Consider the following 14,340-nt stretch of genomic DNA (forward strand, 5'->3'; position numbering starts at 1 on the left):
GATGTCTTTTTCGAGCTGCGCGCATAACCCAAGGGTTGCATTTATATTAGAATTTGCCGTAGCCAGTTGTGCCAAACCAGCGCATGAGAGCAGAGTTCAGAAGACGAAGGTAAGCGTTGTTTTGGTCTGTTGTGCAAAGGCTTCGAGGAGTTTCCTTATTTCGAAACCCTCCAGCACTACATCAACAAAAGAACAGTTCGCGTGTATGGCTGGTTACTGCCTTTTATGGCTTACAAACCCTGGTAGATGATTGTATGAGATTGTAGCACATATGCAAGTAGTAACAGACACGTATAAGATGTAAAACTTGTACCGGAAGTGTGCGAAGCTTGTACAGTAACAAACAGAAATGTGGAGGTATGCATGAGATTGTAGCCTGTATACAAGTCTTAGCAGACACGTACAAAATGTAAGGCTTGTACACGAGGTGTGCGAACTTCGGTCTCCTACACAGCGTCAGGACGCTCAAAGTTGGGGGGGCTCACGTCACCCACGCATACCGCCCATACAAGGCATCACTCTTTTGGTCATTTATAACACTCTACCTGTTACAGTTTTGCAAATCGCTATTCTCTCATCGTCTACTTGCACACTGAAATACACCTATACTCCAAAAACGTTAGTCGAATCTTGTAACTGATTTTGCCGCATATCCCAGAAAGACACCATTAATCATCTTCGTCTGTCGCCATCGTCCACAAATTGTCTGACACCACCCGCCATAGACCCCCATGTATTCCATGGAACGTGACACCTTTGAGCCGGGGTGCCATCGCATGCAAGAACCGTGAGATTGACTCCGTCAGCTCTGGCGATGAGGGCATAGGGCGCACTGTGGGGCACGCGATGGGCCGAGGCGACTCCCCGACTCCCAGTTTGATCAAGCGACTGTTAGGTTGCAGACCTACTTTGTCGTTGCCGACATTTTCATTATCTCTATTTCTGACCGCATCGACCCGCACGTCCATGCAGAGCGAGACCTCGCGCAACTCGCGACAACGCCTGACGAGAATATTCAAAGCATACAAGGACACGAGGGTATTACGTAGCCCCAAGTCAAGAATGTGGAGATGAGGACATATACGAGCGAGCGTGAGGATGTCGACGTCGGTGAGTACGATGGAGGTTGTGCGGCTGGGAGAAAGTATGAGGGTACTGAGGCGTGCAAGACTCGGGTGGGCGAGTAGGGGGCGAAATTCGAAAGAGGAGGGTGGGATGGATTGAAAGCCGCATCGCTCGGTTATAAATATGTGCTCTAGTTTCGTGTTTGTATTGGCGAGAGAGGTGAGGAATTGGGACCAGGTGTTGGCGGAACTGTGACCTTCTGCGTTGAACTGGATTGTTTTGAGGTTGGAGAATGTGATGGAAGGATTATTGGAGGAACCGAAGTTGAGGATTTGGAAGGTGCGTAAGAAATACATGAAAAGGTCCAGATTGTCATCGCATAAGATGTGCAGGTGAGTGAGTGCGGAAAAAGGCTGGGGGATGTGGAGAGGTAGGGTAGGAATGCTGTCGATACCTAGCTTTAAAGTGAGGGATCGGAGAGATGGCCAGAGTGCAATGACATTGAGGATGGTGCTCGGGACATAATGCAACTGGCATGTCAATGAAAGTTCTGCAAGACCATCGGGATAGCTGATGAGGAGGGATTCAATTTCGGAGGGATTTTTGTCGGTCATGAAGAGGCTGCCCTTGATCTCAAGAGCTTTGAGGCGAGGGGCGAAGGTAGGGAGTACAGGGATGATGGCTTTGCGAAACGAAGATGAGATGTCGAGGGAGAGGATCTCAACTGTGGGCAAGAGGTGTTTGAGGACTGGGATACAGGTGAGAGAAGAATCACGCCATGCGAGAGATCGTAGCTTTGGAAAGAGCGGTGATTGCTTTTGAGCACATGCAAGGAAGGATGGGTATGCAGTGTCATCTTGACATGGTTGGGAGAGAATCTGTATGCGGGAAGCGAGGATCAATGGACGGTATGTATCAGGTATATTCGGATGAAGCTGGGAAGGTCTGGATGAGAGAATAAGAGGCCAGAAGTTTCTCAGATGAGAATAAAGAAGGTTGAGTGCTAAATCGCGAAATGCACGACAAGTGAGTGCAAGTCGGAAGATGGAACGTCGATCTTGAGTTTCCGGTGACGGTATGAAATCAGGTAATGGGTATGGGTGGAAGAAACGTCGTCGTCGTCCATCGATGAACACAAAATAAAAAATCGTTTCCAGGATCTCACTTATGCAAAGACACTGGTGCATGTCGAGAGTGCATCAGCCACAATTACTGCAACCCGATAGAGTTGTCGTAGAGTTAGCGCTTATACCGGAATGGCAAATGTGCAAATCCCTACGGGCTATCAGGTGACTGTTCGGGGTGGGCAGTGCTAGTCAGGAGCGGGTTAGATATTTGCGACCTTTATAGGCTGGTTAGGGTGATTTACTTTGTGTACGAATAGGCAAACCGGATTGAAGATGGTTCGCGGCTCACAAGACATATTGACGATTAGTCAGCAGCTGTCCATCTATAACCTTTGTGGGCAAAGCTTGAGACTAACGCCCGTAATCCATGACGCTTCATCCAATCTGCAGCTCTGAACCCGGTCGACGACAAGATCAAGGGCACAGTGATATTCGTGACCCATCCATCACCCTGCCGTTCTGGGAACGGACATTGCTGGCATTGTCGAGGAACTAGGGAAGGCGTTGACAATTTCCACAAAGACGATAGAGTGTTAGACATTTCTTTGTTTCGGGTTTGCCCTTTTCTGTATAGGCTCAACCTTAGTTTACAGAGTGGTACATCGCAAGTTCACTGATGATCTTACTGCGTATCAGCCGCGGTATATCCTGACCGATGCAAGATTTACAAGGGTAAGTTATGGGACGGTTCGTTGATCACATCGTCAGCTACATCCCATTCAAGATTCCTCCAAGTCAATCCTTTGATAGCGCAGCTACTGTTCCTCTGGTCAGATACTGCGCTCGTGACCTTGTAGGGAATCGATTTAGAGCTGGGATAACCTTTCCTTGGGCGAAAAGTGTCGGCGAATGAAAGACACCTATGGTCATCCTTGGCGGTTCTTCCTCGGTGGGTTTATATAGTGAGCAAAATGAGACTCGCTTCTTCTTCACCTGAATCCTGACAGTATTGCAGCTATCCGACTCGCTCGTCTGTCGGGATTTTATCATAACCTTTCCGAGCAATGAGGAGTTTGTCAGGGACTCCGACACAACTCTTTTTTTTTTTTGATCGCAGCCTTTTCTGAAAACTGTTGGCATCCATCAGTAAAGTGACTGACGACCCTATCAAACTTTTTTATGATACCATCTCGTTGCCAGAAACACAGTTTGTTGCACAGAAATTGCTTGTCAACAATAACATCCTTGTATTAACCCCTCGTGCATTAGTCAAGGAAGCTGAAGGTGAGGGGCGCAAGGTCGTTCCGGCCTTCGGCGACAGACCACATGTCCCCCAAAATGAAGGGCTGTGCCGCAGCTCCTGGGTTATGGTCGAAAAGTGGCTCTCAGAGGTACTATAACGGTTTGTTCTGCGGCCACTGTTTTAGATTGATGACACCACACCATGACGCTCGGTTTGTCTTACATATTTATTTCACTATCATCCAGCGCGTGATATCGGGGAATGTTTGGATTAGGCCGGGATAGAGACACTGGTCAAGTATTCATTTCCGTGTCAGTTATCATGTCAGAAGAGGTCAGCATATGCAACTGCGTATATTTAAGCGGCGTAGCCCTAGAGACACGAGAATCGTTCGTTCGGGTGTCATTAAGTATTCGTAAGATATACGTGGCACAGTACAGCAAAACAATGTCAGAGGGGAGAAAATAATTGTATCCATAGAGAACAAAAGCGACAACGACCACTCGCCCCAGTACATAGATAAATTAGTAATTCAAGTAGCTCGGGCTGGTTCCGGAGTACTATGTGTGATGCCAAGAGCCGCAGAAGATCTCAGATGTTTGAGGTGCTGGTTAACCTTGTCCCAATTATTATCCTCGTACCCATGTTTAACTTGTTCGACGCTAGGGAGCATGAAGAAAATGATGCGAGCGATAGCTTCAACATCTTCTATGTTAGAGAAGCCTACGTTAAATTTTTGTAGGGAGGTATGCTGAAATGACTCGGTTTCAGGATCAATATCGATATTGATAGCATCGACGTGTAATTGCAGGGAATCCAAGTGGGGACATAGCCGGAGTCCGTCGAATAATCCGCGGAATGTGATGGTAGGTAGACGAAGTTGGTGATTGGCTAAGGTCATGTAGCAAATGTTTGGCCAACTTGACATTGCTTTCAGGAGAAGGTCATTGTCAAGGTAGACGGGGTAATTTTCAAAAACGAGGCCCAGAGTTCGCAGCTGTGTAAAATGAAGGAATTGTGTGATTGCTGTCAGAGAGTTGTCTGAGGGCTCCTCTTCTGAGTCACCGTCTGAATCAAAGGAGAATATGACGATGTATTCAAGGGTGTGGCCTGCGTTGCATTGTGACAGTGCACGAAAAAGCTGCTCAGCTTGTGCAAAAGGCATGACTTGGACATGCATCTCGAACTGTTGTAGGGAGGGGAATTCTGAGCATTCCAACGTTGTGATAGTGTGTGAAGCCTTTTGTACATAGAAATTGAGGATGGTAACATTAAGGAAAGGTGCAAATTTGAAATCATGTCGGTCTAATGACAAATTTCCGCTACCAATCTCCAATTTGAGAAGGGTGGGGAGGTTGGAGAGGTGGTTCCATGCTTCCCATTCGAGCGGTGGACAACCCAAATGTCTGAGCTGCGTGCATGAACGGATAGTTTCAGACAGCAAGAACGACTCGTCCGCTGTGAGATCCTTAGCATCACCGATGGTTAAGGCCTCCAAAGAAGCACAATGGGTCCCGATAGATTTCAGAGCTGGGTGGATTGCTGATAAATAGAAAAAAAGTAGCGTATGGGACAGGAAGAGGTGCAGATATATGTTATTGGGAGCCTCGACCTGCCATAATAACGACTGCAATCTCGGGAACCATGCACGTCTCAGTAGGGAAGAGTGTGAGGAGGTGAAAATTTCTGTCAGATGATATATCGATTGAGCGGACGCGGAAGGCATGACGCAAGAATTGGCGGGCTTCATGTTCAGATAATGGTTCGATGCCTTCAGACCAGGAAGGCTGTGTTTAGATGCTCGGTGAGCTCATGAACTGAAGATGGTGATCAGTCCGCACTCACCTCTGCTCCACTACAATATATCAGTGGATGTAGCCTCGTCACGCAGCCTAGCAATGGTTCTAACTCGTCTATGTTTGCCCACAGCAAATCCATCGCAGGCTCGTAGAAGGTTTTGCATGTCGTTGCAAGTGATGCAAGAGATTGTTGAGATAACAATCTGTCGCAAGAAGAATCATCAGATGGTAGGTCCACACTTTCATTCACATGTGCGAATATATCCAGGAGGACTTCGGGGACAAGTAGAGCTTGATGCATCGATATCAGTGGTGCGTCCGAGTCGAATAGTCGATAAGCCTGGTTCCAGACTAAATGGAGTTACGGCTTGCCGGAGGCCACCCGTAGGTCTAGGCAGACCTATAATCATATTAATAGTATGTGAAGGCAGTTGTTAGCACCAAATTTAGCGGAAGCAGTGGTGTCAACAACAAAACAAAGTACTCGAGCATTTTGGCACACACTCAGATAGTGTATGAAATAAATAAAACAGAGTCCATTAAATAACAGAGGTATAGTACTAATCAACCTTCCTTGCCCATTTTCTACCGGAAGGCGACGCGGTATGACGCGGTACAGGAGACTTCGGAGTAACGACCACATCAACTCTTCCCTGCCTTTCTGATGCCCATTCTACCTTTTCCTTCTCGCTGAGCGATCCAATCTGCGTCTTTCCAGAGTCTTCTCTCTGGTCACTCCCCCAGTACATCCACATCTGCACACCAAGCACAAGATTGAGAACGAGGGCAAGGGCAAAGCCAGCAGTGACGATGAGATCGCCGACCTCCGTTGCAGTAGTGAACAATCGGGCAAGACAGCCCACAATTTGAGAAATGACAGCAAAGGCGGAGAGCTGGCCCGTGGATTCGGCACGTGCGTTCTGCGTGATTTGGGGCAGCTTCGAGAAGAGGGATAGTGGCAACGTGGCCATCTGCAGTAGAGACAGAATGTCTTTAGGGAACATATACAATGCGACGGCAGATGAAACGGATGCTGCACTGGCGATTGCCAATTGTGGGCCAATGGCTTGTGCATTTCGGAGCGATGGAGTTGGGAAGTAGATGATCAGGAGGGTAATTATGGTATTTTGTATAGTCAGGAATAGATTCTCGCCGTAGGTCGAGAATGGGAACTCATTTCTGTATGAGTATGCAGTGGTGATGGCATATGCGAGAGTTTCAAGAACATATGCAGGCAAGGAGAGACCACGAGCGGAGCGTCCGCTAAGGACTAGACGTGTCATAAGTCCCTGACGTATATGAAAGGCGCTTCATAGACTCACTAAGCAACAATTGAGGAACTTTCATGATAGAACCTCCTACTACGATACCGATGCCCAAGCCCTTGGAGAGTGAGTATTTGAGACAATCCACGTCTCCGACATTAAGGTTCTCGACCAGTGAGGAATAACATTTCTGCAATATGTTGAGTATGCCAACTTTGACTAGAACAATAAAATTCAACATACCTGTCCAATTATCGATATTCCAAGGTCTGATATAAATCTGGGCAGGTTCTGTGTGATGGCAGTCATGATGACAGTTTGCGTTGTTGGAAAAGTCACAAGAGCCTCATGAATATCGCACCCGTTGTGGCTGTGCTAGTTCCTCTTTAAGCTGCGGTAAAAAAAATTATTGAGGGCTTCAAAGCTTCAAAGGCGCTACGTAGCACATCACTGCATGTCGGAATACATCTATATGGATCTCCACCGATTTGGCGTTTCTGTCATCTCTAGTCAAAATTTCGCTCTTCCCGGTCGAGCATATAGTATAGTATAAACATGCAGTCAGGAACATAGCTCATTCCGAGTCATCGGTGGACTCTAGGCTGTCTACTTGAACCACCCACGGGATCAAACACTTCTCCTTGAGACCGCCTCTGGCTCATTCAACAGACCTTACAGACCCAAGGACAACCCATCGTCAACGATGAACCCTTTCGGATTCCTTGGAGGACATAGGGTGGTAGGAGACTCGGGAACCCAGACCGGCTCGCACATTGATTCATGAGGTGATGTGAAGTGTGATATGGCCGAAGAGTGCCCTCCGTGTGAGACCATCTTTGGCGTTGCCAGCTGTACCTCAGACCTGGTATGTCTTCATCCGATAGAACCCCAAACCTCAGATAGCATTAATGACAATGTACTTGCTACAAGTTCGAAGCACCTATCAGCATCATGTAATAGCAATTGAAATTTGAGCAATACTGACTCGGGGTGCTTGGAGCCAGTGCTATAACTTTTCACAATGCTCCAGGGAAATACAAGCAATGCGCTCATCAACGAATGACTCATACCAAGGAAATTGGATATGGAACAGGTTGATGTGGACCTGTTGACCAGTGGCCACATCGGTGCAAGCAGAGGCACTTTAGGCTGTCTTGGTTGAAGGTTGCGTATGCTATTTGACTTGGGTTGACTTGTTGCAGTGCGTGTGCTGGCAGCGATCGACACGCTAGTGATGGTCAAATGCCGGGTGGTGGAATATCTTCCATGCCTGTAATGCTTCGGATATGTAAGTACTGACTTTACTAGTAAGTTCGCGTCGCTAGTTTGAACTTGCAGCCTAGTAGCGGATTCCCGGAATGCGTAATGCGTGGATGTGCTCGCCGTGAGCGAGAGAACGGTTATTTGAAAGTTCTTACTTGTATGGTTTTCAACATTACTAACTTTGTCGTTCCAGCTGGTCAGCTGCGTGGCACGTACGTAGATGCGGGCATGCCAGGCCTATAGACCAATGTTGGGTTTATTCGGCTTGTATTCGGCTTGAATCCAAAAGTGTTGGTTCGTTCATGAACTTATTCTACTAGTATTCTCTGACCCTTTTTACACCTGCTTACATTAGAAACCAACGTGTAGTACAGCGGCCATGCTGTCCAAGCTGCTGTCGCCGTTGTGTATAATTCCATTTGTCCTAGGTGCCCCGGCTCCGTCTGCTGTAACACTGTCTACGCCAGGTGGCAATGTTACTGCTACTATACTTGGCCCATATTTGCCAGTGACAACCTCGTCCAGTTTTCCATTAACTTCTGCCGCAAGCTCCGCGACATCTTTTGCTTCCGCCACCACCTCAGGCGCGTCTACAACCGGTGTTATCACCATTCCGCTCTCTAGTTATTCATTCACACCCTATCCTACACCTACTCTCAACCCTCGCCCGCCTATTTACCCTGCAACTGATCCTTTGAATCCTCCCTCTGTCAGCAGTGATCCGCAAGTTGTGCCTGATTTTGCGCCTGCATGGTCTGCCGCTTACCAGAAGGCCAAATATCTTGTGAGTGCATCCTTGTCAATGTTTGATTGTCTGACCGACTTCACACACTTTCTATGTCGACACATGCTTGGTACCCAGATATCAGATTACACCATTGAAGAAAAGGTCAATATCACAACTGGAGTCGGTTGGACGAAGGGGTTGTGTATTGGCAATATCCCACCCAATAAAAACTTTCCTGGTTTATGTCTTGAGGTGCGTAACTTGAACTTACATGAAAGGTACTTCTCAGTATTTGCCAGGATTCGCCTCTCGCTGTCCGTTCTGTCGACTACGCGACTGCGTTTCCAGCTGGCGTTCATGTGGCCTCCACGCAAGTCATCTTTGAGTCCACCAACTTTATATGTTTGATATCTTCCACAGCTGGAATCGTGCTCTGATGCGTGCTCGTGGCCTGGCTTTAGGCCAGGAGTTCAAGGGCAAGGGCGTCAACATTGCCCTTGGTCCCATGATGAACATGGGTCGGATCGCTCAAGGCGGCCGTAACTGGGAGGGTTTCGGTGCAGATCCTTTCCTGACCGGCGAATCTGCATACGAGACAATTTTAGGTCTACAAAATGGCGGAGTACAAGCTACTGCCAAGCACTTTATTAACAAGTTTGTCTTTTCTTACGCCTGTTTGCCCTTGTGTTCATCTATCCCACTAGTGAACAGGAACACTTCCGCACATCAGAATCTTCAAATGTTGATGACCGGACTCAGCATGAGATTTACGCGCACCCGTTTTTGCGCAGCGTCATGGCTGGCGTCTCGTCTGTCATGTGCAGTTACAGTGAGTTTCAATCATGTTCTATATATACCATCCACATCATTTGAGATCTGAATCGCAGATCTCATCAATGAAACCTACGCATGCAATAACGACAAGATGCTCAATGATATCTTGAAGCGGGAATACGGTTTCCAAGGTTTCGTTCAATCTGACTGGCAGGCGACGAGATCGACCCTCTCTGCTGTTGCTGGCCTTGATATGACTATGCCCGGCGATACCACCTTTGACTCCGGTGACTCCTACTTTGGCGGCAACCTCACGGACTATGTGAACGACGGGTACATAAGTATGGCTCGGTTGGACGACATGGCGACGCGTATCATCGCTGCTTGGTATTTCCTTCACCAGGACGAGGCCTACCCTGCAACGAACTTCAACGCATTCAATTCTAAAGACGAAGTGAACAACAAGCATGTGAATGTGCAGGCTGACCATTATAAGCTTGTGAGGGAGATTGGCGCAGCTGGGACAGTCCTTTTGAAAAATGAAAACGGCGCGCTGCCATTGAACAAGCCGAGGAACTTGGTATTGATTGGAAGCGATGCCAGTCCAGGCAAATCTGGCCCCAACGAGTTCCCAGGTCAAGGTGGCAGCGATGGTATTCTGGCCATGGGCTGGGGGTCTGGGTATGTTCACTTAAAATATCGTTATTCAACACTGATTAATGACACAGGACTGGTGACTTCCCTTACCTTATTTCGCCTCTTGAGGGTATCCAGGAGCGTGCTCGCCAGGACTGCAGCAGCGTGTTCTGGGATTTTGACGACTGGAACACCGCTCTGGCTGGTAATATGGCGTATGGCGAGGCTGTTGCTCTCGTGTTCACTAACTCCGACTCTGGCGAGGGTTACATTACTGTTAATGGCAATAAGGGAGATCGGTACGTTCCTCATACATTTTCAAGTGACAATGATTGTTCATTTCCTGTTAGCAAGAACCTAACTGCCTGGCACAACGGTGATGACCTCATCCTCGCTGTTGCTGCGCAGAACAACAATACCATAGTCGTTGTGAACAGTGTCGGCCCGCTGATCATAGAGCCTTGGATCGAGCATCCTAATATCACCGCTGTTATCTGGGCTGGCATCCAAGGCCAGGAGGCGGGCAATGCTATCGCTGATGTACTTTATGGTGCGTACAATCCCTCTGGAAGACTTCCGTATACTATTGCCAAGGACGTCGTCGATTATCCCGCACAACTCATCACCAAAGGTTCGGGAAGCAATATTGTGACCATTGATTACACCGAGGGGTACGTGTACTCGACCAAGGCTGCCCTGCATTGATTCCAGGGTCTTTGCAGGTTATTCATCGATTATCGCCACTTTGATCAAGTAAGTTTCCTGATTTTACTTGACACTTTCATATCTCTAACAAGGGTAAAATGCAGGCAAATATCATGCCGCGCTTCGAGTTTGGCTTCGGCTTGAGTTACACCACGTTCGCGTACTCTGACCTTTGTGTGACACCAATTCAGTCATCGGATACTGATCAAGAGGATTTGATCACTGCTTGGGAGGATGGGAAGGCTTCGCCCATCGCCGAAGGGTCGTCCACTGCACTTTGGTGAGGTTTATCCAAACCGATGAAGGATCTACAGGCTGATACTGCTACTTGCCAGGCTCCATGAGCCTGCATTCCGGATAACTTTCGAGGTCACCAACACTGGACCTGTATCTGGGACTGAGGTTCGTGACACCCATTGATCTTGCTATTTTATATGTATGCCCACGTCACTCGCATAGATCCCTCAGCTCTACATCCACCACCCATCTTCCGCTAGCGAGCCTCCATCAGTCCTGAAGGGCTTCACAAATGTCGAAATCTCGCCGTACAACATTAAACAAGTCTCAATAACGCTCTCGCGCTATGACCTGTCTATCTGGGACGTCATTTCTCAGGGGTGGCGCAAGCCTGACGGCCAGATCTCGCTCTCTATTGGTGCGAGCAGTAGGGACTTCAGGCTACAGGGGGACATTCCTATTTGATGCAGTGCACGTACTTACTGTAATTTTTGCTTTAATGTGATGCTCAATTGACCAATTGGCACTTCTATAGTCTATAGAAGGGCGATTCCTGGAATTGCACGCAATGAAACTTCCAGTAGTGATGATGCGGCGTGACAGCCAGACATGATTTCTGGCTCCGTCACACCTCAACAAGGATCTCAATTATTTCTTGACCAATTTGAAAGATTCAACTTCGCGATAGTGTATTACAAGTGTACAATCATATGTGGTCAAGCAGGATATGATTTGTTGAGTGAGATATTGCAAAGTGTCCGAACCAGTGACCGTCCGAAGTTGTGATGACCGATAGTAGTATCAACACATGCTGTGGCTGTGCGATTTCCTCTTTGAGTGGCCGTAAAATTTCTGTACAAGCTTGAAGCTTGAAGGACACGCAACGTTGTATACCACCATGGCGGAATACGATCTGTCAAAAACGATAATACCCTACTTGGATCGCCATCTGGCGTTTCCACTGTTGGCCCATCTGGTCGAAACTTCACTCTTCCCGGTCGAGCAAGTCCAAGCTGCACAGTATGAACTTGCAAAGGGCACGAACATGCTGGATTATGCAGTCAGCCTGTTCGAGCAGCTGCACCCTGACGAGGAGATCCCCGAAGGTACGTCATTGCGTTCTAAGTCAGATCGATGATGATACATGTGAGCTCGATCCTTCAGAGTTCTCGGGAAAACGAGAGAAGGCTGTATCAACAAATGAACGCCTACAGCTGGAGGCTCAAGCCGTTCTTGATGTGATCGAGAACCCAGATGTGGCACAGGCACTGCGTCAAGATAAAAATCAGAATTTGCAGTACCTAAAAGATAACTACAACGTACGTGCTCGCCTACCATCAACCGTCTTGCAACCTATTTACGTTCAACATAGCTCACCCTCGAACAAATCACTGCTTTATACAACTTTGGGCAGTTCCAATATACTTACGGCAACTACAGCGGTGCTGCAGACTATCTGTATCACTTCCGTGTACTTTCAACCGATAACGATCTCAACACTTCTGCGCACTGGGGTAAACTTGCTTCCGACATCCTCACCGGAAAATGGGAGACAGCTCTCGAAGAATTGAACACCTTGCGTGATGTCGTTGACTCGCGCTCACCTTCAACACTCTTAACTGCATCTGCCGAACCCGCAGCTCTCACGCAACTCCACTCGCGGACGTGGCTGGTTCACTGGTCTCTCTTTGTCTACTTCAATCACCCGCAGGGTCGGACACTCCTCCTCGAGACTTTCCTCTCGCCCACTTACCTTAACACTATCCAAACCTCTTCTCCCTGGATCCTTCGGTACATAGCCACTGCTGCCATCCTCTCTCGCAAGTCGGCTGCAGGTGGGAGCGCTGCTTCTTCGCGTGTACGACACTCGATACGCGAGATTGTCAAGGTCATACAGACGGAGGAGTACCAATATCAGGATCCCGTTACATCTTTCCTGAAAGAGCTTTATGTCGAGTTTGACTTTGAAGCCGCACAGCGTGAGCTAACGCTTGCCGACCGCGTGGTCGGAGATGATTTCTTCCTTGGAGAGTTCAGAGAGGAGTTCCTCGATAATGCACGCTACCTAATCAGCGAGGCATACTGCCGTATACACCAACGTATTGATATTGGGTAAGTGAGGGATGCATCCGCATTGATTTACTCTCAAACCACGTGCTCAGCGACCTTTCGGAACGTCTTAATCTCTCACGAGATGAAGGCGAGAAATGGATTGTCAACCTCATCCGCGAGACCCGCATGGGCGCGGAAGCGAAAATCGACCTAGAAAAGGTATGGATCTTATTTCAGCATCATTAATGATGTCGCACTCGTCCGTTCATTCACTGACTGTCATTTCTTATAGAACGTTATCGAGATCCACCGTTCACCATTGCCGATATATCAATCAGTCATTGAGAAGACGCGTGGTTTGGCGTTCCGGACGCAGGCGTTGGGTACTGGCATGCTTCACAGTCCGCAGCAGCCACAACAGAGCCAGCCGCAGCCCGCTGTTGTTGAGGGAGCTCCGTAGTCAGAGCTTATCTGTACTTGTACGTGCTTCATGGGTAGTGTCTTGCTACTCGAAAATGACCGCTGCTATCTTTGACGATATCTAACGGTTGTAGAGTATACATCTGTCTTCTTACCTGCCCTGTCTGTTGTCTACTCAGTTTTGACAAATTTTGCGCAAAACTAAATTTATCAAGGTAAACTTGGAATGACTGCACGCTCCGTATCGATACAAACAATCTATTTCTCCCCGCTGAGATATGCACTCCTCCAGCACCTGCATTTTGTTAGCATCGATATCGCCGGGTGAGACAAGTCGTTGGACTCACAATATCTCGTAGTCATTTCTGATAATGTGCTCTCCACCACCAAATGCGACATTGCATCCCTCCTATCAGAAACTTAGTTATCGTGGGATAGCTTCAAGTAGAATGAAAATGCGCACAAGATGTTCTCCTGTTTTACCAGGAACCCAAGTCCCATTCACGCGACCCATTGCATGATACAAATGCTGCCCATTCTCTTCATAACCTCCAGCAACAGGATCCCGATTGTGAGGGATACGACCGTGACTCGTAGGAACCCATTCCATGGTCACCGGGTCAAATGGCAGAAGGTCGTACCGCCCGTCATGCTCTACCTCTGCGGAACCATATGGAACACGGCACGGAATTGGAAGATGGGGTGCAATCTTGCATGGATGGACGGAGCGCTGGAAGATTGCTGATCCAATGAAGACGGGAGAAACCCCGTCTGCGTCGTAGCATGCGGGTTTGTTGGTATGCGCGAGGTCAGGGAAAGCAGAGTTTAACTGCAGCGGGATTCGGGTGCCTGAGGGAGGCGGACGATGTGGATATGGCGGGGGTGGACATTTGTCAGTCTTGTAGTCTTCTTCCATTGTACTTGTAGGTTGTGCTATGTAGATGACGTCGCTATAGCTAGGGGACTGAGTCACGGTAAATGGCCCGAGTAGCCTAAATGTCTTGAGCACTGAATCAGCTGGGCGCTTACAAATGCCGCCCGGCCCAATTGCAAATGCGCTACTATCAAATCCAAATCTTCATGAAAC

The 14,340-nt window shown here is 48.1% G+C and overlaps 7 protein-coding genes across 7 annotated transcripts; 3 read left to right on the forward strand and 4 right to left on the reverse strand.

Moving 5' to 3' along the window:
- Window positions 1–443: 443 nt before the first annotated feature.
- HD556DRAFT_500420 (uncharacterized protein) lies at window positions 444–2,484 on the reverse strand. The gene is made up of 3 exons (XM_041310792.1): window positions 2,345–2,484; window positions 495–2,277; window positions 444–446 (listed from the first exon to the last, which is right to left on the reverse strand). The coding sequence occupies exon 2, from the start codon at window positions 2,250–2,252 to the stop codon at window positions 669–671; it is 1,584 nt and encodes a 527-aa protein (XP_041166659.1). The 5' UTR covers window positions 2,253–2,277; window positions 2,345–2,484; the 3' UTR covers window positions 444–446; window positions 495–668.
- Window positions 2,485–3,262: 778 nt separating this feature from the next.
- On the forward strand, window positions 3,263–3,517 carry HD556DRAFT_1209166 (uncharacterized protein; the record flags this gene model as incomplete). Its single annotated transcript, XM_041296530.1, has 1 exon — window positions 3,263–3,517. A coding segment is annotated over one exon (255 nt), but the record flags the coding sequence as incomplete, so codon positions are not given.
- A 150-nt stretch (window positions 3,518–3,667) lies between these two features.
- HD556DRAFT_1328066 (uncharacterized protein) lies at window positions 3,668–5,384 on the reverse strand. The gene has a single exon (XM_041301604.1). The coding sequence runs from the start codon at window positions 5,123–5,125 to the stop codon at window positions 3,908–3,910; it is 1,218 nt and encodes a 405-aa protein (XP_041166661.1). The 5' UTR covers window positions 5,126–5,384; the 3' UTR covers window positions 3,668–3,907.
- Window positions 5,385–5,592: 208 nt separating this feature from the next.
- HD556DRAFT_1261903 (uncharacterized protein) lies at window positions 5,593–6,785 on the reverse strand. The gene is made up of 3 exons (XM_041299064.1): window positions 6,683–6,785; window positions 6,497–6,629; window positions 5,593–6,444 (listed from the first exon to the last, which is right to left on the reverse strand). Exons 1-3 carry the CDS (start codon window positions 6,746–6,748, stop codon window positions 5,735–5,737), a joined length of 909 nt encoding a protein of 302 aa, XP_041166662.1. The 5' UTR covers window positions 6,749–6,785; the 3' UTR covers window positions 5,593–5,734.
- Window positions 6,786–8,849: 2,064 nt separating this feature from the next.
- HD556DRAFT_1328080 (glycoside hydrolase family 3 protein) lies at window positions 8,850–11,254 on the forward strand. Its single transcript, XM_041301605.1, is given in 10 exon segments — window positions 8,850–9,081; window positions 9,097–9,098; window positions 9,134–9,258; window positions 9,317–9,884; window positions 9,932–10,142; window positions 10,194–10,510; window positions 10,562–10,592; window positions 10,649–10,824; window positions 10,880–10,946; window positions 11,004–11,254. The coding sequence occupies 10 exon segments, from the start codon at window positions 8,866–8,868 to the stop codon at window positions 11,244–11,246; spliced, it is 1,956 nt and encodes a 651-aa protein (XP_041166663.1). The 5' UTR covers window positions 8,850–8,865; the 3' UTR covers window positions 11,247–11,254.
- A 358-nt stretch (window positions 11,255–11,612) lies between these two features.
- Window positions 11,613–13,485, forward strand: HD556DRAFT_500563 (eIF3 subunit 6 N terminal domain-containing protein). The gene is made up of 5 exons (XM_041310793.1): window positions 11,613–11,887; window positions 11,946–12,100; window positions 12,154–12,893; window positions 12,944–13,052; window positions 13,126–13,485. The coding sequence occupies exons 1-5, from the start codon at window positions 11,680–11,682 to the stop codon at window positions 13,291–13,293; spliced, it is 1,380 nt and encodes a 459-aa protein (XP_041166664.1). The 5' UTR covers window positions 11,613–11,679; the 3' UTR covers window positions 13,294–13,485.
- A 26-nt stretch (window positions 13,486–13,511) lies between these two features.
- On the reverse strand, window positions 13,512–14,169 carry HD556DRAFT_1437211 (uncharacterized protein; the record flags this gene model as incomplete). Its single annotated transcript, XM_041305664.1, has 3 exons — window positions 13,512–13,548; window positions 13,601–13,662; window positions 13,717–14,169. The coding sequence occupies 3 exons, from the start codon at window positions 14,167–14,169 to the stop codon at window positions 13,512–13,514; spliced, it is 552 nt and encodes a 183-aa protein (XP_041166665.1).
- Window positions 14,170–14,340: the final 171 nt, after the last annotated feature.

Source organism: Suillus plorans, assembly GCF_016647745.1.
Source record: "Suillus plorans strain S12 chromosome Unknown HD556scaffold_3, whole genome shotgun sequence".
Lineage (NCBI taxonomy): Eukaryota > Fungi > Basidiomycota > Agaricomycetes > Boletales > Suillaceae > Suillus > Suillus plorans.

Coding starts and splice junctions, on each gene's coding strand:
- HD556DRAFT_500420 (XM_041310792.1), bottom strand. CDS start 2,252: ATGCACCAGTGTCTTTGCATAAGTGAGATCCTGGAAACGATTTTTTAT.
- HD556DRAFT_1328066 (XM_041301604.1), bottom strand. CDS start 5,125: ATGAAGCCCGCCAATTCTTGCGTCATGCCTTCCGCGTCCGCTCAATCG.
- HD556DRAFT_1261903 (XM_041299064.1), bottom strand. CDS start 6,748: ATGACTGCCATCACACAGAACCTGCCCAGATTTATATCAGACCTTGGA. Junction 6,630..6,682: donor GAATATCGATAATTGGACAG/GTATGTTGAATT, acceptor AACATATTGCAG/AAATGTTATTCCTCACTGGT. Junction 6,445..6,496: donor AGTTCCTCAATTGTTGCTTA/GTGAGTCTATGA, acceptor TGACACGTCTAG/TCCTTAGCGGACGCTCCGCT.
- HD556DRAFT_1328080 (XM_041301605.1), top strand. CDS start 8,866: ATGCGTGCTCGTGGCCTGGCTTTAGGCCAGGAGTTCAAGGGCAAGGGC. Junction 10,825..10,879: donor GGGTCGTCCACTGCACTTTG/GTGAGGTTTATC, acceptor GCTACTTGCCAG/GCTCCATGAGCCTGCATTCC. Junction 10,947..11,003: donor GACCTGTATCTGGGACTGAG/GTTCGTGACACC, acceptor TCACTCGCATAG/ATCCCTCAGCTCTACATCCA.
- HD556DRAFT_500563 (XM_041310793.1), top strand. CDS start 11,680: ATGGCGGAATACGATCTGTCAAAAACGATAATACCCTACTTGGATCGC. Junction 12,101..12,153: donor ACCTAAAAGATAACTACAAC/GTACGTGCTCGC, acceptor CGTTCAACATAG/CTCACCCTCGAACAAATCAC. Junction 13,053..13,125: donor CGAAAATCGACCTAGAAAAG/GTATGGATCTTA, acceptor CATTTCTTATAG/AACGTTATCGAGATCCACCG.